The following is a 22404-nucleotide window of genomic DNA, read 5'->3' on the forward strand; positions in this document are numbered from 1 at the left end:
CGATGGACAAGAATTTTAAAGAGATTGTTGATACCTTACAGGAGCACTTAAACCCAACACCGCTGCTGATAGCGGAACGATTCAAATTCTTCAGGAGGAATCAGCACAAGAATGAAAGTAACGCTGATTACCTCACCGAATTACGAAAGCTGTCAAAGCACTGCCAATTCGGGGCAGGACTGGCAGATTCTCTACGAGACAAATTCGTCTGCGGTCTCCTAAGCAAAGGAACACAGAAAAGACTACTTTCTGAGAAAGATTTGACACTGGACAAGACTTTCAGTGTGGCTGTATCATACGAAGCAGCAGCAAGAGGAGCTGCAGAGATACAGCAAAAGCCACAGGACTTCGGCACCCATGAAATGACACAGGGTTTCGAGAGATGTTATCGCTGCGGCAGATCCACCCATGACCAGAAGGACTGCTGGTTCAAGGACAAAGCATGCAGGCAATGCGGAAAGATGGGACACATTGCACGTGTATGCAGATCTGGAAAGAAATCCGCTGACAGTAAAAAGGTCAATAAGGAAAAGTACAGAAAGGTACAAATGATGACGGACAGTAGCTCCGAAGACCAGAAGAGCGATAGCGACTCCGGAAACAAGAGACTAAGCTGTCTCAAATTACATAATGTAATTGCCAAAGAAGATTACCAGACCATTTGGGTTACCCTCACAATAGCGGAGTCCCCAGTCAAAATGGAGCTAGATACAGGATCAGCTCTGACCGTCATGAGTCGACGGGATTACGAGCGGCTATTTCCGCATATACCTTTGAAAGACATAGCCATTAAAGTTACACTAAGTGATTTGTTGTGGCAAATCATTTATCACTTAGATCCACTCAGAAATCTTTCACTGTCTTCAGGCCTTTTCATGCAAAATTGTGGTACACGGGCATCAAATCACACTACACATGGAAAGTGTATAGATTTGAGAGATTTGTCATGGAACGTCGCACCACACCAAAGCAATTGCCCTAATTATAGTAAATCATTTCTTAAAGTTAGACCACCCTTTAATGTGAAACTTAAAAGAAGATTACTAAGATCACATAATGATACCGCAGAGTGACCGGACACCATTGACACCCATGATTCCCTAATGAGCTCCTGATTTGTCTCCTTGCTATAAAAAATATTTTTCTGGTATTTGGAAACTAAAATATTTCCACTTTGCAGAGACATTTTTGGGTAGTAGAAGCTGACAATACTAGAGGCCTATTATTTTATACTAAGAGTATACTACATTACACTATCTCAGAAAAGCACTCTCCACACTCTTAATCCGAGTCCACTTGTGGGTATCATAATCTCACTGGCGCTTCATTTTTAGGGGCCCAAATGCAGGGCCGTGCACACCGTATAGATTCTATAAAGACAATTGCTCAGAATATTGCCCATAAATCTACGTCAAATTCTAAACAATGCAATACTTTATGATTAGAGATAAAAACAAAAAGTCAGCAACTTCAGGAAAGGTGTGCTGAAAATAAATTAAACTCAAACAGATTAATACAACTCTTCCCAATAATCTGCCAGCTCACAAGCCATTCAGATCTTTTTTCAAGTGACTAGGAGACAACGCTCAGGACTTTAGTCACACACCTGTGGCATTGTGCATACCCAATCAAGAAACCCAGTAAAAAACTTAAACTGACATAATAATAAAAGGTAAAACATGTCATGGGGATTGCAGAGGAAGCCCCTGCAGTGGTAGTCATTAGGGCAGCACTGGAAGCTGCATCTCCTCCATACAATGACCTGTTCTTAAACAGGTGATTTTGTTGCAGGTTTGGGCTTTTCGTCCAAGAGCTATGGACAGTTCCTTTCACAGTCCTCCTGACTTCAATGCCTAGATGCACTGCACTTCATACAATGCTCCAATTGTAAACCCAGCTATAAATTATCTGAATCCACATTTGAATAGCCACTGCAGACCATACACTTTCTTCTTCTTAGGCAGTCCCTTTGGAACCGAGGATGACTTGCTTCCACATTAAAAATGAGTTCGCAGGTGACTGATGAGTCCAATGCAGGACCTACAGTCTCTGTCACAGGTGGGGCAGACGGTGGTTGAAGGGGTGGGTGGGTAGGGTGCTTGGGTTGATCTGCGCTCCTTGTGCTGCCTGCGCTTGGCTTCCGCTTGCTCCCGCCGAAGAGACTGGAGGTGTTCGATGCCTTCCCGGATGCTTCTCCTCCACTTTGTGCGGTCTTGGGCCAAGGATTCCCAGGTGTCGGTGGGGATGTTACACTTTTTCAAGGAGGTTTTGAGGGTGTCCTTGAAGCGTTTCCTCTGCCCACCTGGGGCTCTCTTGCCGTGCCGGAGCTCTGAGTAGAGCGCGTGTTTGAGAGGAAACCATACTCTTGTTTTGGGAGTAAACCATACACTTTACTGGATTGAAGATAGTCCTGTTCATGAAGAATAAATGTTAACCTCAATGTGTAATTTCATCTATAATGTGAATGCTCTGTAATTCAAAGAATACTTATATTTCCAAGGTTTTCCCTTAACTTTCTGAAATCCAACAGTCAGTAGCTCCTCTGTTCCTGGCCAAAGTGTCACATTTACAGGCATCACAGATGAAGAGTACATGTTTACAGTTAGGAAGTCAAATTCAATGTCATACTGCATATGTGGGCAGGCATTAACCACTGCCAGAACAATGCCTGAAGCATACTGTCTTTTGATGAGGTACAGGCAAGACTCGTGAATTAAGCTGAAGTTAGTCTCAGTCCAAGAAACTGATGAGGTCAAAATATTCTTCCAATATGAAATCGATGCTTCATGGCCATTTTCTAAATCACAAATGCATAATCTTAAATCAACATCATGATCAGCACAAACCTCATATGGGCTGTATGGAGTCATACGGTCAAATCCTACTAAAGTCATTGCCGCATCTACCCGAGAACTGAAGTCTATGACCACTAAGTATTTTTCTTCATAGTGACCTGTACTTTCTGAAGCCTTTACATAGAGGTCAAGTTTCACAACGGTCTCATTTTTGTGTTCTTCACGAATTTTCACATTGTCAAATCTAAGGCCAATTAATCTTTGACAGGCTCTGTAGCCTCTGTGCGAGTGTTTTCCAGTTATCTGTTGTTGAAAGATTTCATGATTCATCTGACCAAGTGCAAATTCAGCAAATAGTGCAAAACTAGAATCACTTCGTGCTGGTTTTTCAAAGTCTTGGCAAATGCAAAAGTTTGGAGGAATCCTGGGAATGCTGTTACAGGTCCTACTTGGGGAAACTGGGCTCAGTAACCCATCTGCATTCATTCCATATTTCAAATCTTTCCCTTTCATAGCCCCAACAAGTGGTAATAAACCTTGTAAAGTATGATGAATATCGAGGAGGCTGATCAACCTGCGCTGGTTTGTATGCAAGGATCGAATCTTCTCTTCACCCAGTAAAATGGCTGCTGTGTCTGGGACAATCATAAATAGTGTGGTGTGGAATACCTCAACCTGAGATTCTGTGGTCATCGAAACAAACTGCCCATAATTATTGCCATGATCTGAAAGAATGAAGGTCACAGTGTTTTTTTGATCAGCTAAGAAAGATACATGTTTGGCTAGATCTTCATCCACTTGTTTTAACCTGAGGCCTGTATCTTCGTGATTGGAGTCCAACATGAGAAAACTGAACAGAGGCTTTTGCAGAAAAGAGAAACGAGTGATAAAGTATTCAATATACTGTAGGAGGTAGGTATGTTGATGGATACCATTGTAACATATAGCAGCAGGTCCATGGAACATATCCTTCACCCCATTTTCTTGAAGAATATCACAGCTAGAGTATGAAATATCCACCCTGTCAATTCCACTTCTTTTGACTGCTTCCAAGAACAACTTTAATCTTTCTGAAAATGATGCCTTTTTCTTAAGAGCTCTCAGCTCCTTCACCAAACCCCAATCCCACTTCCAACACAGGTCCTCCAAATATAAAACTTCATATCCAAATTCTTTAAAACGTCCAAGTGTCTTGTTGAGATCCACAGCCTTTGGTGGTAGCACAAATGAACTAAATGGTTTAAGTGGATTGAATGACTCACCACCAAACAGAGCTTGGAGAGACTCAAATGTTCTACTTTTTATACCTTGAACCAACTCAAAGTCAAACACGTGTCCAGTTTTAAACACGTTAGTGTTCAGATTTATGAATGTATTAATAGTTTTTGGCAGAATTCTATAAAAATGATGCCTGGACACAGAGTCTAAGAGTAGAATATTCACATTCAGTGTAGGTTCATTTGTTAATTTATCAGAATTGGCATCTGCACGCAACACAGGAGGCAGAATAAGAAGCTGCGACATCTTTCTTCCATCATGGCTGAGGCAACGTATAAAGCAGTAACCATGGTGATAGGTCCTCCAATCTATTAACAGTTCTTGATTAATAAACGCCATGGCTTCCACGGTGGATTTAAACTTCTTCCACTGGGTAACACCCATGTCTTCGCTGTACAATCCTACCACTACAGAGGACGACTCACTGCACAGATCATGGCGACAGGTTACTTGAGGTTTTTCTGGATTGTATTTCTTACAGAAAGCAACAACAACAAAAATGTAAAGTGCAAGAATTAGAATTGCCACTACAAAGCTTCCTCTGTGAAGCATCACGCAGTGAGCAATTGAGCCATGCAGCCCAGAAACATCCCATGATTGATTCCCATTCTGTGCTTAGTTAGCTGATCTCAGCTGGACAGTGGTTAGGATGGAACAATTAGTCTGAGCACCCCCAAATTAGGGAGTTTAAAATTATCCACTGTTCCCATTCCTCATCACTATCCATTAACCCATAATGGGAGTACATGTATGTGGATGTCAAACTGAGGACAAGATCAGGGTCTCATTGTGATGGCCCTGCAGCTGAATAGTGGACATAGAAACATAGAATAATAGGAGCAGGAGTAGGCCATTCGGTCCTTCGAGCCTGCTCCGCCATTCAATATGATCATGGCTGATTCTCTATCTCAATACCATATTCCCGCTCTCTCCCCATACTCCTTGATGCCATTTGTGTCTAGAAATCTATCTATCTCCTTCTTAAATATATTCAGTGAATTGGCCTCCACAACCTTCTGTGGTAGACAATTCCACAGGTTCACCACCCTCTGTGTGAAGAAATTTCTCCTCATCTCAGTCCTAAATGTCCTACCCCGTATCCTGAGACTGCGACCCCTCATTTTAGACCCCCCAGCCAGGGGAAACATCTTCCACGCATCCAGTCTGTCTAGCCCTGTCAGAATTTTATACGTTTCAATGAGATCCCCTCTTATTCTTCTAAACTCGAGTGAATACAGGCCTAGTCGACCCAAACTCTCCTCAAACGACAGTCCTGCCATCCCAGGAATCAGTCTGGTGAACCTTCGCTGCACTCCCTCTATGGCAAGTATATCCTTTCTTAGGTAAGGAGACCAAAACTGCACACAGTACTCCAGGTGTGGTCTCACCAGGGCCCTGTACAACTGTAGTAAGACATGCTTGCTCCTGTACTCAAATCCTCTTGCAATGAAGGCCAACATACCATTTGCCTTCCTAACTCGTTGCTGCACCTGCATGTTTGCTTTCAGTGACTTTGTGTACAAAGACACCCAGGTCCCTTTGTACATCAACATTTCCCAATCTGTCACCATTTAAAGAATACTCTGCCTTTCTGTTTTTCCTACCGAAGTGGATAACTTCACATTTATCCATGTTATACTGCATCTGCCATGTATTTGCCCACTCACTCAACTTGTCTGAATCACCTTGAAGCCTCTTTGCTTCCTCCTCACATCTCACAATCCCACCTAGTTTTGTGTCATCAACAAACTTGGAAATATTACATTTGGTTCCCTCATCCAAATCATTGATATATATTGTGAATAGCTGGGGCCCAAGCACTGATCCCTGCGGTACCCCACTAGTCACTGCCTGCCACCCCGAAAAAGACCCATTTATTCCTACTCTTTGTTTCCTTCAAGGTTCACGCATGACGAATGACCACTTGAGTGAGAATCATACCCCAGCAAGATGTCATCATTTTAGGAGATGCGGAACAAACAAGGGAGGAGCAAATTGGTGGAAAATAAGTGAGGGGGAAAGAAATCACAAATCTTAAACTATTATACGAATTTAAAAAAATACTAAATAATCCAAAATGATATTTGATAAGAAAACACTATTTTTTCTCCTTTGATTTCCTGTCCTTAAGGCAGTAATTCAAGTTGGAGTACGGTTGTATGGGAATCAGCAGCCCAAATGAACACTTTTCATGTATAAGCCTGCAAGTGAGCATGGCAGGATCAATCCCGTACTCACCCCAACATCGACACACACACACTTTCCAACAGTGTTCACTGGATAGCAATGGGGAGAGGTGGGGGGGAAAAGAGTGGGGAAACTCTGACTGGTGGCTCCCTCTCTAGCCTGAAAATGCTGAGCAAAATTATCGCACCCTCTCACTAATGTCCTGGCTAAGATCAGCACAGATCAAGGGCTAAACATGGGACCTGAGGGTTTTGTGGCTCAATGCTTACAGTTTAGTGGACGCAGGCAGTGCTGTGGTCCCTCACTGTTGGGAAAGCTGCATTCACACATTTTGTGCTTTTTAGCTGAATAATGTAGCTGGTTGAAGAAATAATTTGCAGCCAAAAGGTGGCCAGTTTCAAGCATCTGTGTGGTCTGCAATTCAAACTTGTCTGCATCGATCAACAGAAGCAAACACTGGTGGGAATTTTATATTGAAATCAAGATTTATTGTATAATCGCCTAACCCATTTTCTCCCAGAACCTCAAAACTGTAGTGTATGTGCCTTTAAGAGCCCCCTGTGTACTGTAATGCCAGTAATGGCCACTCGGGCTATATAAGCCTGTATATTGTGTTGTATCAGTTAGTTCACCTCCAGACTTTGTTCAGTAAACACCTGTGAAACCAACTCCTGCCTTCAGTGTCTCTATTAACACACGGACACAACAGTGGCGAAGAATTGGAAACGGACTTACCTGCAATTCGGCAGCACCTCAAGGACATCGATTCCTCAGACGTCCAAAGTCGAAGAAAAGCAAGGAAAAACAAAACAAAACTGTGGTTTCACCAGCTAGCCGAGCTGGTGGCAGGTACTGCAATAATCCTTCCTGGGCGGCGGGCTGGGGCTCCATCGGCTGGCTCTGCAGCGAGGCCAAGCAGCGAAGGCGGAGGCAAACAGAAACAGAGGGGGGGAGCACTCGGGAGACGGCCGGCGCTGCAAAGCAGGTCGGCGTTCGGACCTAGCAGAGGGGGGGAAAAGTCCCAGAGAGTCCGGCGGGAACGAGTCTCCACCTGTAAATAAAAAAAACGCGGAAAACAGCGTTGTCAGCAGCAGCAGCGGTGGGAAAGCGCGGGAAGCGCCATTTTTTTTTTCCAGGATGCCTAAGGCTGGCAATATTGATGCTTTCAATAACGATATAGAGGATTGGACCACATATGTGGAAAGAGTGGAGGTATATTGCACAGCAAATGGAATAGAAAATGATAAAAAGGCGTCAGTACTTCTAAATCTAATGGGCGCAAAGACATACGGGCTGTTACGAAACTTAATCACTCCAGCCAAACCAAAGGACAAGAATTTTAAGGAAATTGTTGATACCCTACAGGAGCACTTAAACCCAACACCGCTGCTGATAGCGGAACGATTCAAATTCTTCAGGAGGAATCAGCACAAGAATGAAAGTAACGCTGATTACCTCACTGAATTAAGAAAGCTATCAAAGCACTGCCAATTCGGGGCAGGACTGGCAGATTCTCTTCAAGACAAATTCGTCTGCGGTCTCCTAAGTGAAGGAACACAGAAAAGGCTGCTTTCTGAGAAAGATTTGACACTGGACAAGGCTTTCAGTATGGCTGTATCATACGAAGCAGCCGCAAGAGGAGCTGCAGAGATACAGCAAAAGACACAAGACTTCGGCACCCATGAAATGACACAGGGTTTCGAGAGATGTTATCGCTGCGGCAGATCCACCCATGACCAGAGGGACTGCTGGTTCAAGGACAAAGCATGCAGGCAATGCGGAAAGATTGGACACATTGCACGTGTATGCCGATCTGGACAAAAAAAATCCACGGACAGGAAAAAAATCAATAAGGAAAAGTACAGAAAGGTACAAATGATGACGGACAGTAGCTCCGAAGACCAGAAGAGCGATAGCGACTCCGGAAACAAGAGACTAAGCTGTCTCAAATTACATAATGTAATTGCCAAAGAAGATTACCAAGCCATTTGGGTTACCCTCACGATAGCAGGGTCCCCAGTTAAAATGGAGCTAGATACAGGATCAGCTCTGACCGTCATAAATCGATGGGATTACGAGCGGCTATTTCCGCATATACCTTTAAAAGACACATCCATTATCTTGAAAACATATACGGGGCAGAAAGTATACCCCAAAGGAAAAATAAGAGTGCCTGTTGTATACAACGGCAAGGAAATACAGAAGTTGTATTTATACGTTCTACAAGATGGTGGTCCACCACTGTTGGGACGTGAATGGATCAGGAAGATACGTTTAGACTGGCACTCCATTCAGGCACTGACGGTGATCAGTAAGAAAAAAAATGATGATGACGTCATACCTGAACGATTAAAAGACATCTTGGCCAACGCCAAGGAAGTGTTTCAAGAGAAACTAGGAACCTTGAAAGGCATCACCGCCTCAATAAAAGTGGAAGATGCGGCAATTCCCAAGTTTTTTAAGGCAAGGCCGGTGCCATACGCAATTCGTCCAGCAGTCGAGGCAGAGCTGGAGAATTTGGAAAAGGCAGGCGTATTATCCAAGATAGATTGGAGCGAGTGGGCAACACCCATCGTCCCGGTCATGAAGAAAACGTTGAATAATGATAAATCTGAAGAACAGAGAAAAATTCGCATCTGTAGAGACTTCAAGGTGACTGTAAACCCGGTCCTTCACACGGTACAGTATCCTCTTCCGAGGATAGAAGATATTTTCGCCTCACTATCCGGAGGGAAACGTTTCACCAAAATTGACTTGGCACAGGCATATCTACAGATGGAGGTTGAAGAGGCCTCTAAAAAGTGTCTCACGATAAATACACACAAAGGCCTGTACCAGTACAATCGACTGGTTTTCGGAGTAGCATCAGCTCCAGCTATCTGGCAAAGAGCTATGGAGCAAGTCCTCCAAGGGATTCCGGGGACTCAATGCTACCTAGACGACATCCTTGTAACAGGAGAAAGCGACAACAAGCACCTTGCCAATTTGGAGCAGGTGCTCACTAGGCTGAGAGAACGGGGCCTACGAGCAAATCGCTCCAAGTGCGAATTTTTCCAGAAACAAATATCATATTGTGGCCACATAATTAACAAGGAAGGGTTGCATAAGTCACCTGAAAAAATTGAAGCGGTCATAAAAGCCCCAGCACCTGAAAATGTCTCACAATTAAGGTCGTTCCTGGGATTGATAAATTACTATCATAAATTTTTACCGAACTTATCAACTCTTCTGCACCCTCTTAATGAACTGCTACAAACAGGAGTAATTTGGAAATGGAGCGAAGACTGTAAACGTGCCTTCTATAAATGCAAAGACTTAATCACGTCCAAGGGAGTTTTGGCTCATTACAACCCATCACTGCCAATCAGACTGGCGTGCGATGCATCCCCTTACGGCGTAGGAGCGGTATTATCGCATAGATTCCCTGATGGCTCGGAGCGGCCGATAGCTTTTGCGTCACGCTCATTGAACTCAGCTGAGCGTAACTATGCCCAGATCAACAGGGAAGCACTCAGCCTGGTGTGGGGGGTGAAGAAATTCAACCATTACCTACACGGACAAAAATTTACCTTGTTGACTGACCATCAACCCCTCATCTCCATATTCAACCCTAAAAAGGGTGTTCCCATTATGACAGCGCAAAGGCTACAGAGGTGGTCCCTTTTTCTAGGGGCACACCAATATGACATAGAATACAAAGGATCAAAACAGCATGGGAATGCTGACGGTTTATCGCGCCTACCGTTGCCAACGGTAGAAGAGGCACCTACAGTAGACCCAGTGGAGATGTTCCACTCTACCATAGTGGAATATCTACCAGTAACAAATTCTGCCATTGAAAAGGAAACGAGAAATGATCCGACTCTCTCACGAGTCTACGATTTAACAGTGAAGGGATGGCCAGCACATGGCGAACCACTGTTGCCAGCATTCTCGCAAAGAAGAGAACAGCTGTCAGTGTGCCGAGGAACCTTGATGTGTGGATCCAGAGTGGTGATCCCACGCAAACTCCAGGATAAAGTGCTAAAGGAGCTTCACGAGGGGCATCTGGGTGCAGTGAAAATGAAGAACCTAGCCAGGGCATTTGTATGGTGGCCAGGTATCGATGGAGACATCGAAGAAATGACCAAGAGCTGCCTAGGATGCCAGAAGGTCCAAAACGCTCCACCACAAGCCCCTCTACATCCATGGGAGTGGCCCTCATCTCCCTGGCAAAGGGTACACATCGACTTTGCTGGTCCATTTATGGACTCAATGTTCTTAATCGCGGTTGATGCACACTCCAAGTGGCCGGAGGTAATAAAGATGTCCTCCACCACCACGGAAAAAACCATCACAGTATTAAGGACCATATTTGCCAGGAATGGGCTGCCTGAACAGATCTGTTCGGACACAAATTGCAGTCCATTATCAGAAGAATTCAGGAAGTTCTTAAAAAACAATGGGGTTAAGCACTACACGTCCGCCCCATACCATCCCGCCACCAATGGATTGGCTGAAAGGTTTGTCCAGACCTTCAAGAAGGCCATAAAGGCCATGGGTAATGAAGACATAAAACTTCAGCATAAGGTAGATAACTTCTTGTTTGCATACAGGAATGCAACACATATGGTTACAAACCAAACTCCCGCCATGATGTTCTTCAATAGAAGCCTAAGATGCCGGCTGGATTTGATCAAGCCAAACATCAGAAGGGACGTGGAGAACCGGCAATTTCAAGGCATGAATGAAAGGCCAACTAGAACCTTCCAGATAGGTCAACAAGTTTCGGCCCGGGACTACCGTACCGAGAAATGGCAGCCTGGAACTATTTGCACACGACTAGGACTGCTGATGTATACCGTGGACATTGGAGAAAGCATAATAAGGCGCCATGCTGACCAGATCATAGAGTCATCCGAAAAGGGACAACCTACACCACAACTCTATACGCCTAATGATGAAGTAGAGATACCCATAGTATCTACCTCCGATCCGGTGGTACTGGAACCAGATGAACCCGACACTGGCATTCAAGCCGAATCAGCCTTGCCAAAAGAATCTACGACACCACCAGAAACTACTACACCACCGAGGCGTTATCCGGACCGAGTCAGGAAGCCTCCAGAGAGACTGACTTATAATTGATTAACTGCAGCAATGTGTAGATTATTGTTCTTGTAACATGTAATTAATAATTACTTAAAATATTATGTACTGAGTGGCTAAAAGGGGAGGAATTGTAGTGTATGTGCCTTTAAGAGCCCCCTGTGTACTGTAATGCCGGTAATGGCCACTCGTGCTATATAAGCCTGTATATTGTGTTGTATCAGTTAGTTCACCTCCAGACTTTGTTCAGTAAACACCTGTGAAACCAACTCCTGCCTTCAGTGTCTCTATTAACACACGGACACAACAAAAACGTGAACTTACATCCCTCAGTCTCTCCTCCTGTGATCGTCAGGATTTTAAAACCCATGTTTTGGCAGAATCACAGAATTTTACAGTACAGAAGCAGGCTATTCAGCCCATCGTGCCTGCACCAGCAATCAAAGAGCTATCCACCGAGTCCCATTCCCCATACCCTACTGCCGTCTATCCACCGAGTCCCATTCCCCATACCCTACTGCCGTCTATCCACCGAGTCCCATTCCCCATACCCTACTGCCGTCTATCCACCGAGTCCCATTCCCCATACCCTACTGCCGTCTATCCACCGAGTCCCATTCCCCATACCCTACTGCCGTCTAACCACCGAGTCCCATTCCCCATACCCTACTGCCGTCTATCCACCGAGTCCCATTCCCCATACCCTACTGCCGTCTATCCACCGAGTCCCATTCCCCATACCTACTGCCGTCTATCCACCGAGTCCCATTCCCCATACCCTACTGCCGTCTATCCACCGAGTCCCATTCCCCATACCCTACTGCCGTCTATCCACCGAGTCCCATTCCCCATACCCTACTGCCGTCTATCCACCGAGTCCCATTCCCCATACCCTACTGCCGTCTATCCACCGAGTCCCATTCCCCATACCCTACTGCCGTCTATCCACCGAGTCCCATTCCCCATACCCTACTGCCGTCTAACCACCGAGTCCCATTCCCCATACCCTACTGCCGTCTATCCACCGAGTCCCATTCCCCATACCCTACTGCCGTCTATCCACCGAGTCCCATTCCCCATACCCTACTGCCGTCTATCCACCGAGTCCCATTCCCCATACCCTACTGCCGTCTAACCACTAATTTAGCTACTCTTCTCTTTTACTATTTTCAATCTTAGTTGTCCTGTACTATAGACCATTAGTTGTCCTGTACTATAGACCATTAGTTGTCCTGTACTATAGACCATTAGTTGTCCTGTACTATAGACCATAGGTTTTCAACTTGGTTTCTCAATTTAAAAAAATTCTATCCAAACTTGACTAGTCATTCTATCAGTCCTCCTGCACAGATATTCTTTTCAAACAACATTTCTTGTTGACGCACCTGTAGGGATTTGAAATACTTGATTAAAAATACATACCGTAATCTCACAAATCATGTTCGACAACTGGTATGAACAGTTAGCAGGTCTTTTATCAGCAAACAACTCTTTCATGATGCGGCAAGAACCTGGTACAAAATCTGCTCGGCGACATGTTACTTCCTCCTGCGGTCTCTCTTTCTGTGAGTGCAGCCTGAAAACTGGGCAGGTGTCATCATACTGGTAAGTTTTCAACCTGGTGCTGACTGTGCTAAGGGTTGTTTTGTACTGTAAAGAATTCAGAATACTACAAGTTAAATGCAACCATAGAATAAACTTTAATGTTTCAGTACCAATTTTTAAAAATTAATTCTTCCACAGCTCCCCCCGCCCCAATTCGACTCTCAGGAAGGGCAGTCGAGCAAACAATCAATGTCACTGATCAGTTTGGCAGAAAACATGCTGAAACTTACAAGAAAGCATGCTAATTTCATTCGTTTTTCCTCCCAATCAGAAAATGCAATCAAGACTGCAAACACACTGGCTCACAGTATACTGAGTAAATATCAATAAAGATTTTGGGTTGTAAGTTGAGACTTCAGTGTTCTAGTGCAGGTAGTGCTCTCAAGCTCAAGCTCTGGCAATCTGACTCCTGAAGCTCTGGTAATGCAGCTCAATTTACTTGTATTTTTTATTTGCTGGTTTGTCCTGTTTGAATTATATGGGCTTCAAGGTTTAGCGAGGACTGCTCTGAGCATTGTTGCCTCATTGATGGATAAATCCTAAATCACAAAACCAAGATCTGTCAGCCTCACCTGAGATATATGCAATTTAAAGGGAACAGGGATTTAGGCATCATTGCCTGGAGTTTCCACATGGGTTCCCCCGATTTTCCGCCCAAGTTTTAGTAGGAAATTGGCGGAAACTCTGGAGACACAGCATAAACCGGCTGTTTACACAGCTTCTCCAGGGTTTCTGCTGATATTTTGCCAAAGTTACAGCAGGAGATAATAAGAATCCCCCTGAAAATTCTATTGTGTCTCCTTCAGGAGTCCATGGTAATGAAGACAAAAAATTGGAACACCCCAGCTCTAGTGGGCCATCCTTTAACATTTGTTAGCAGTTACTCGTCTGCTTCCTAACACCTATGTACAATTAATTATTGCAATTTTTGTGGTGTTTCTGCTCATCATGTTATAGTAAATGATGATTCTGCACTGAGGCCCATTTTGAACAAAGGTTTACGTGTCAGAAGTTCCAAGTGCAGTTGCAGTTCTGATCATCTCTAGGATCCAATGTGTGGTGCGCCTGAGCACCATTCTTTGAGCTCTGCTAGAAAGTGTATGTGCATGGATATCAGGTGAAGACAACAACAACTTGCATTTAAATAGCGCCTTTAACATAGTAAAACGTCCCAAGGTGCTTCACAGGAGCGTTATCAGACAAAATTTGACATCGAGCTACTTAATGAGATATTTGGGCAGGTGACAAAAAGCTTGGTCAAAGAGGTAGGTTTTAAGGAGTGACTTAAAGGAGGAGTGAGAGGTAGAGAGGCGGAGAGGTTTAGGGAGAAAATTCCAGTGCTTAGAGCCTAGGCAGCTGAAGGCATGGCCGCCAATGGTGGAGCGAAGGAAATCGGGGATATGCAAGAGGCTAGAATTGGAGGAGGGCCGAGATCTCGGACAGAATCACTCATGAAACACTGCCAGTTGGGGGAGGGACCACTGCACTGCCTGCATCCACAAAACTGTAAGCAGCATTTGTCAGCAACTTTGAGAAGTGGGGAGAAAACACAACGCATGAAAAAGTGATGTTAATTTACCATTAATGCTAACACTGCTATTTCAAAGATAAAGGATTTCAAAATCCACCCCTCTGAACTTTAAAAAAAAATTAAATGTACAAATTTTACACCTGGATAAGTTAATTTTTCTTACCAGTGTACGTTGTCTGCAAAAAATATATTACAGCTTTGTCTTACATCTCTAAGAATTCCAGTTCTTTTAATAAAATGCTGAATTTTTCAATTTTCCAAAATGATCAGTTTACATAACCATATTTTCGTTATCGTTTTAAACCATATTTTCAAAAATGTTGTGCAATCATGTTTGTCATTTTCATGGGGTGGGGAAGACAATATCCTGCTCATCAAATGAGATATCTCAGTGCTGGAAATGGAATCTATTTCACGTGTTTTTATACCCACTATTAGGTGTAGTACATGTTAGATTCAGAATAGAAATTCCCTTTAATTGGCTCAAGACCGTACCTCAATAGACTATACCAATCCAAATGATCTGCAAAATAGTAACACGAAACCAGCAGAGGAGAAACTTTTGTTGTATCAGTCTGAACTGGAGGCAAATCCAAATACCAGAAGGGCAAAGAACAGTGTTTCAGTTCACTGTGTCCTCCAAATAAATGTACAAAAATAATCAAATTCAAGTAGTGAGCTGATCATTCAGAAAGTGCCTTAGTGATATCTTGCTCCCTCTGTTGCTTTGTAGTGGTATTACAATCAGCAAACTTGTCAGTACATCAGTTGTCAATAATTACTTACCTAGCTCTCATTACATACAGACAGCTCCAATCTCTTCAAAAGGTGGTAGATAATAAGTAAACACCAAGCAGAGGAGGGGGGGGGAAAGGAGGAAGAAGGTCCAGGAGGCAGCAAGTGCACAGATGAAGAGGAGAAGCTTAAGGATATTTTTGAAGGCAGGGAGAGAGGTGGCAAAGCAGGGGTGGGCATAATTGGGATGCCATCAACTGCACTAAGGAGGTCAGCACCCCATCACACCTGCCCTCATCAAGTTCCACTAGTTTCCTGCGCCCATGAGAGTTGACTAATATTCTCATCCTCACCTTCAAATTCCTCTATGGATTCTCCCTACTCACAGCCCCTGCTTCTAGTCTTGTGTCCTTACACGTATCTGATGGTCCTCCAACATTGGCCTACTTCTCACACTCTGACAGTATTTTGGATATTTGTATTCCTAGGAGTTGTGGATTGGGGAAAACTGGCAAAGAAAGCATTGAGCTGTGGGGTGACACAAGCATGGATTAGGGTTTTGGCAGTAGAAGGAGGGGGAGGTAGAAGCAAAGCAAGCGTTGTTGAGGTGAAAGAAAGTGGGTTTGGTGACAGATCAGATGTTGGAGAGGAAGTTGAGCTGAGGGTCAAGCAATAAGCCAGGGCACTGCACCTCTGGGCTCAACCTGAAGTGGTAGCTGGATGGGGTGGTGGGGGGGCGAGGGTTTAAAGACAGCCAGTGGTTTGTGGGTGTGCACGGAAGCTAAAGCTGATGGCTTTGGTTTTGCTTACATTAAGTCGGAATAGGTTTCATCTCATCCAGCTCAGTTCCAGAGAGACAGTTGCAATAACTGTGGGGTCAGTAGAGGTGGTGGCAAGGCATAACATGTGAAAGATGAATCCATGCTTCCAGATAACAACACTGGGGCATTATTTATATTATATAAAAAAAGAATGGAGCTAAGGTTGGAACCATGGATACACCTTGTAGACACAAGAAGAAAACCTTTTGAGGTTTATGTAATCCCTACAGTGCAATAGGTAGGAGTGAAAGCAAGAGAGAGCAGTGCCATGGAGGTGACCATGAAGGGAAGACATTTGAAGAAAACAGAGTGAGCCATGTATGTTTTTGATTAATGCAGAGAAGATTTAGAAAATTAGTTTAAGCCAAGCAAGATAATGCACTGAAGTGGGGTAATGTAGCATGTTCATTATTTTTGTATTATTATGTATTATCAGTTGTACGGGTTGAACTAAATGAATTACAGTAAACTCTTTCTTATCCGGCACCTAGGGGGCCAGGATGGTGCCAGTTGTTGAAAAATTCTGGATAACAGAGACGTATACCTACCAAGGCAATTTTTAGCACAAACAAAAATAAAAACCACTGACTAACTTGGCAAAATGAGTGCTGGATGGATTCGGCAAGATTACCGGTTATCTATTTTGCCAGTTATTAAAGTATTCCGGATGATTAAGTGCTGTTTAAACAAGAGTTTACTGTAGTCTGTAGAATAAAATAAAACAGCTTACCATTCGTATCAAAGCGCATCTGACCAGGTGTCCACTTCAAGAAATACACACACAGAAGACAGGGATATCCCAATCCGGATTAAAAAGGGGTACTATTGTTGCATCCCTAGGCTACACACTTGTGCATGTAGTTATGGGACACTGTGAGACAACGCCCATAAAAGTAAGATGCTCAGAGTACTTAGGGATGCCACTAACCTGAGAAGGTGTCTGGGACTGACCTGAATTCGTAACAAATGCATTTACTAGAATATTCATAATGAGTCATTGCTTGGTGAAGACTTTATAGTGTGATGCTTAACTAAGTTCATAGAGGTCAATTTGCTACAGCAGAGGAATGTGAAGTATGAAGGAGAAATATTTATATTTTTAGTGCCTTATCACATCTCTCAGAAATTCTCAAAATGTTTCACAGACAGTGAATTACTTTGAAGTGAAATGGATAAATATTGAGTATCCACAATAGGGTTGCAAAATTATGGGAATTTTTAAAAGAGGAAACTTTCCATGGGAATTTTTGGGAATTTAGAGTTTTTTTGCACACTGATGGTTTTTGTCTCTGACCCTTATATTATCTTTGTCGTCAAAATAGACATACTGTTCCATACAAATAAAAACAGGCTTTCAAAACTTTATTTAGGTTATAATTTGGAACTTTATTGAACCCCCACAAAAAAGACCCATCTAAAATAAAATAAAAAGAGCATCAGCTTATTTAGCCTGTAATTTGTCCTTATTTTGTCCCTTTGAGTCTTCTACTCATGAGTCTTCTGAGTCTTCTACTCCTCATTGCTCCTCCTGATTCTCTGACTCTGACGTGTCCATTTCCTCCTCTGTGTCAGTGTCTAGCTGTGTGGTGGACACTTCTGTATCTGGCTCAATAAGTTGTAGGTTCGCCCGGATAGCCACCAGTTTCTCCACTCTCTTGTTAGTCAGCCTGTTGCGCACCTTTGTATGCGTATTCCCAAAAAGTGACCAGTTTCGTTCAGAGGCCGCTGATGAAGGTGGGATTTGGAGTATCACCGATGCAATGTACAGTGCTTCCATGGTTCTCAAACCCATGATGTCCTTGAGGAGCAGGTTAAGCCCATGAGCTGCGCACCCAATAGACTTAATATGAGGGTAGGCCTCCTCCACTTGAGCCCAAGCAGCCTTCATATTCGCAGCATTGTCAGTAACTACTGCAAAGACCTTTTGTGATCCAAGATCGTTGATGACCACTTTCAGCTCATCAGCAATGTATGTGCCTGTGTGTCTGTTGTCCTTCGTGTCTGTGCTCTTGAAGAACACTGGGAGAGGAGTGGAGACGATGTAGTTTATGATGCCCTCCCCTCGTACATTTGACCACCCATCTGAGATAACTGCAACACAGTCTGCCATCGTTATCGTTTCTTTGAGCTTTCCTTGGACTCTGTTATACTCAGCCTCCAGCAAATAAGTAGACAAAGCATGTCTGGTGGGAGGACAGTATGCAGGGCGAATAACATTGAAAAATCTCTTCCAGTACACATTGGCTGTGAGCATGAGGGGTGAGCCTGTTGCATATACAGCTCGAGCAAGGCACTCATCTGCATTCTTCTGGCTATGGTTATCCATTGTATCAAAGAACCTTCCAAGTGGGCCAGGAGTTGCTGATGATAAGGAGCCTGATGCTGAATGGGAACCATCATCTTCTTGAATGGAAGCAGAGGAACTCTGGGCTGACTGCTGTGAGCTTTGAGTGAAGTTGTTGCATTTGGATAAATGCTGCTGCATCTTTGTGGCATTCTTTACATATGGCCTTCTACAGTGTTTGCACATGTACATAGTCTTTCCATCTTTAATGCCTGGGGTAAAATGCTTCCACACATCCGACGGTAAACGTGGCATTGTTCTATGCAGAGAAATAAAGGGCATTCATCTCTGTGTCGAACTGCGGTCGATCAGCACGATTGCAACAGGGTGAGTACATTTTTGCTGATGCTCCATGTGATGGAAGCATGACCTGTACACACACGACGCTACATCACCAATAGTGTATTATTTTGTATATTTTAAATTGAAGGACAACAGAGTTCAACAAGTAACTGGTTTATTTGGTATAAAGTCTGATTTACTTACTGCATCATCACAACATCAGCAGAAAACAAAATGACTTCCCTCAGGACCCCTAACCTGGATCTTAAAAAAACTATAGCAGTCTTACAGATGCCTGCAGGCCAATCACAATTCGATATGCAAATATTACAAATAGAGGGAGCTAATCGCTCATCCACTCATCCAACCAATCAGGACACATTTGTTCACAGTCACACACAAAACTTGTAATTATTAAAACAAGCCAAGTAAGAAGATAAACATATTTTAATTAAGAAATTCCTTAATAATTAAGATTCCATCTCTGTTAGTAATTTTAAGAGAGGACCTGTGGAAAAAAAAGAAATACAAAAAAAACAATATTATGCTAGCATGTGCTTTTTTGGGCAAAATTCCCAAAATTCCCAAGCTAAACTTCCCGTGGAAAATTTCCGGAAATTTACCGGAAACTTTCCACCCCTTTGCAACCCTAATCCACAAGATGTACTTCTTTAAAAGATATTCATGATGAGATAACTCATGAATAATGCAACCCATATCCTAGGCAGGTCCAGTACTTACGATGGTCATGTTGTCCTTATATGCATGACCAGATATATGCTGCGTTGGAGTGGGCACCTCGTTAAAAAAAAACTGTAAGCAAACCTGCACAAGAGAGAACAAGGTTGTTTATAAATCAAGAGAAACAATACTGATGGGCCAATGTGTTACTACATTTATTCTGTTAAACATATTAAGATGGGAATGGCATACACTCAGGAGTAATTACAAGTCAGTAATCTCATTTAGGTTTATTAAATTACTTCATGTAAGGGAGCTGAACACCATCTGGATCCTCAACTGAAACTACTGTAGTAGTAATTCCCATATATATCCACCTATTAGTGGGTAATATAAAAGGGAACCCAAAAGTGTTTCATGAATATATAAATAGTAAAAGGGTAGTCAAAGGAAGTGTGGGGCAAATTAGGAACCAAAGAGGAGAGCTTCACTAAAGGAGAGGATACTGCCAATGCCACAGTAAAGGAGGAGGGAGTAGAGAAATTAGATAGGCTAAGCATAGATAAATAAGTACTTAAAAGGTTGGCAATCCTCAAAGTAGAAAAGTCACCCAGTCCAGATGAGATGCATCCTAAGTTGCTGAGTTGCCAGAAATCCCAAGGAAACTAATCTTCTACTTAGGCAGATTAACATTAAGCAGGCTACTGAAGTAGATGAAGATTTGAAATGACTGAGAATGACAATTAGCAAAAGATGTCCTGACACAAGAGAAGCACCACTCCAGATTGCAATGCATGTCAACATTAGAAATGAACTCAGTGTATAGAGAATGGACTGATAGTCAAGGGTTATCAAGTAGTTAAAAGACTCCATCTGAGAGAAGAGATGAAGCACAGACTTCACTTAAGCTACACCAGAATGTAAGGTTATCTCTGGAGAGCTGGAGCACTAATGAACAAGGACATAGAGACACACAGATCAAGATGTGATGAATGTCAACAATTTCAATCAAACAGAGAAAAGAAGTGCCTACTGGCAAATACCAGAAAGCCCCCCACCACCGCCCCCCTGCCGAAAGAAAACAGGGTTTGATCTGTCTGAAGCGGATGGAATAAACTATTTTGTATGTTTTAATTATTGTGCTGATTTCTTTTAAATAAACAGACTGTCTGATTAAAAAAAGGGAAACGTCATAGCTAAAGTGAAAGCTGAGTTTGCACACAGTGGTGCTTCAAATGAGGGTACATCAGACAACAGACCACCATTTAACTTGAGGGAATTCCAACACTTCACAAATTATGAGCTCACCAAGGTATCCACAGTCAAATGGAAAGGCAGAGATTAAAATGTTGAAAATGCAATAGCAGTTGTAACATTTTGGACTTATATGGTCTGGTAGAGAGTTAGCATCAGACTGTTTAATTTTGAATGTTACTGTAGTTTGAAAACAATGGGAAGCACACAGCAAAATCTACAGCCAATCACAGTGGAAACCTATTTTTCTATCAATATAGATGGGTTTCCTTTGTTTTGAAAGGATGAAATACTCATTGTGAGTTATTAAATTTAAAAAAAAGCTTTTTGTCCAAACACAGACATTAGCGACAGGGATCTCTCTCCAGTCAGAGACATACAAAATCTCCCATAGTGCTTGTAATCGAAATCCAGAACCAGCTAGCCTATAAGTGAATTTGTCCTGGAATAGTGGCAGAGCCACATAATTTAGTTATTTTTATGATATCTCGCCAGGGTGCTTTCCAATCAGTACCCTGACTTTTCCATCTGACCTGGAGTGTTTATAAGATTGACAACTACAGCCAATCAGCAGTAAAGTATGCGCGTTAGAAAAAAATAACGTACATTTATAGAGCACTTTCACGTGCTCAAGACCTCCCAAATCCTTTCGCAGCCAATGCAGTACTTTTGAATTGCAGTCACTGTTGCAATGTAGGGAAACACTGAGGCCTAGAAATTGAGTTTTGGCGCAGCCAGGGCTTTAGCGCCGGAAGTTAGTGCCGGAGCTAAGTCGCGCTGGTCGGGCCCAAAATTCAATAATTCTGCGCCCAAACGGCTGCCGGCGCTGCTGAGAGGTGTTTGCGCCTGAAAACTGGCGCTACGTGCTGAATATCGGCGCTATTCCGGCGCTGCGGCGCCCGCTGCGGTGCGGCAGGTTCGGGAAGTGCAGGCCTCCTCCTTCCCTTAAGGAGGAGCTGCCTGCACCCGGCCGCGGCCCGCGAAAATCGTTCTAAAAATGAGCCCGGCACCTCGGACAAGTGCCGGGCTTGCTTCTGTTCCGGGGGGGGGGCGGGGGGAAGTCCGGGGAGGGAGCTGCGGCCAGGCGGCCGGCGGGAAAGCGGCCGGCCGCCGCGGGGCCTTTAATGCGCCGGCGCAAAGTCAGGTAAGACTCTGTTGCCAGAGTCTTAGTTGCGGCTGCCACGGGCGAGGCGGCCGCAACTGAATTTCGGCGCTGGGGCCCGTCGCCATGGCAACCAGGACGCTGCGCACACCGATGACGTCATCGGTGCCGGCGCAGCGCTACCGGTCTAGCGCGGCGGAAGGGCCCCAGGCAATTTCGGCGCCGGCGCCAATTGCAGCGCTAGGCCCTCTAGCGCCGCAAAAGCGGTGCTAAAGCAACTCAATTTCTAGGCCTGAATCTCTTAAATCTAGTTTGCTACCAACCGAACTTGATAACAAAAGCTACAGCCATGATGCGCTCGGGAGCGGAGATCTCACAGATCAAATGACTTTTGGTCACTGTTTGTACCTAATGAGTGGCAGTTATGGTGCGACATCCCTGATTATTCTGATGTTCTTAATATAGGAGCAAAACTAGTCTAACTTTGCATAAGTAACAAAAGCTGTTCGTAAATCGATATTTTTGTCCCCCGATTCTTGATTAGACTTTTGTAAAATACTGTATGTCCCACAAGGAAGTCGCAGATAGTTCCGGCCGCAACAGCGGAAAACCACCCACCAGTGAAAAAAAGGCAACACAAAGTAAAAGGCACCAGGTGCACCGTCTGCGAGCTCTCCTGTTCATGGTGGGGCCGCTTTCAT

At 43.7% G+C, this 22404-nt stretch overlaps 1 protein-coding gene across 1 annotated transcript; it reads right to left on the reverse strand.

Moving 5' to 3' along the window:
- Positions 1-2244: 2244 nt before the first annotated feature.
- Positions 2245-22404, reverse strand: LOC147123033 (uncharacterized). The gene is made up of 4 exons (XM_085963912.1): positions 22322-22404; positions 19408-19491; positions 12771-12998; positions 2245-4547 (listed from the first exon to the last, which is right to left on the reverse strand). The coding sequence occupies exons 1-4, from the start codon at positions 22385-22387 to the stop codon at positions 2454-2456; spliced, it is 2472 nt and encodes an 823-aa protein (XP_085820038.1). The 5' UTR covers positions 22388-22404; the 3' UTR covers positions 2245-2453.

Source organism: Somniosus microcephalus, chromosome 2 (assembly GCF_052327205.1).
Source record: "Somniosus microcephalus isolate GS21.2 chromosome 2, FLI_Smic_1.0, whole genome shotgun sequence".
Taxonomy (NCBI): Eukaryota; Metazoa; Chordata; class Chondrichthyes; order Squaliformes; family Somniosidae; genus Somniosus; species Somniosus microcephalus.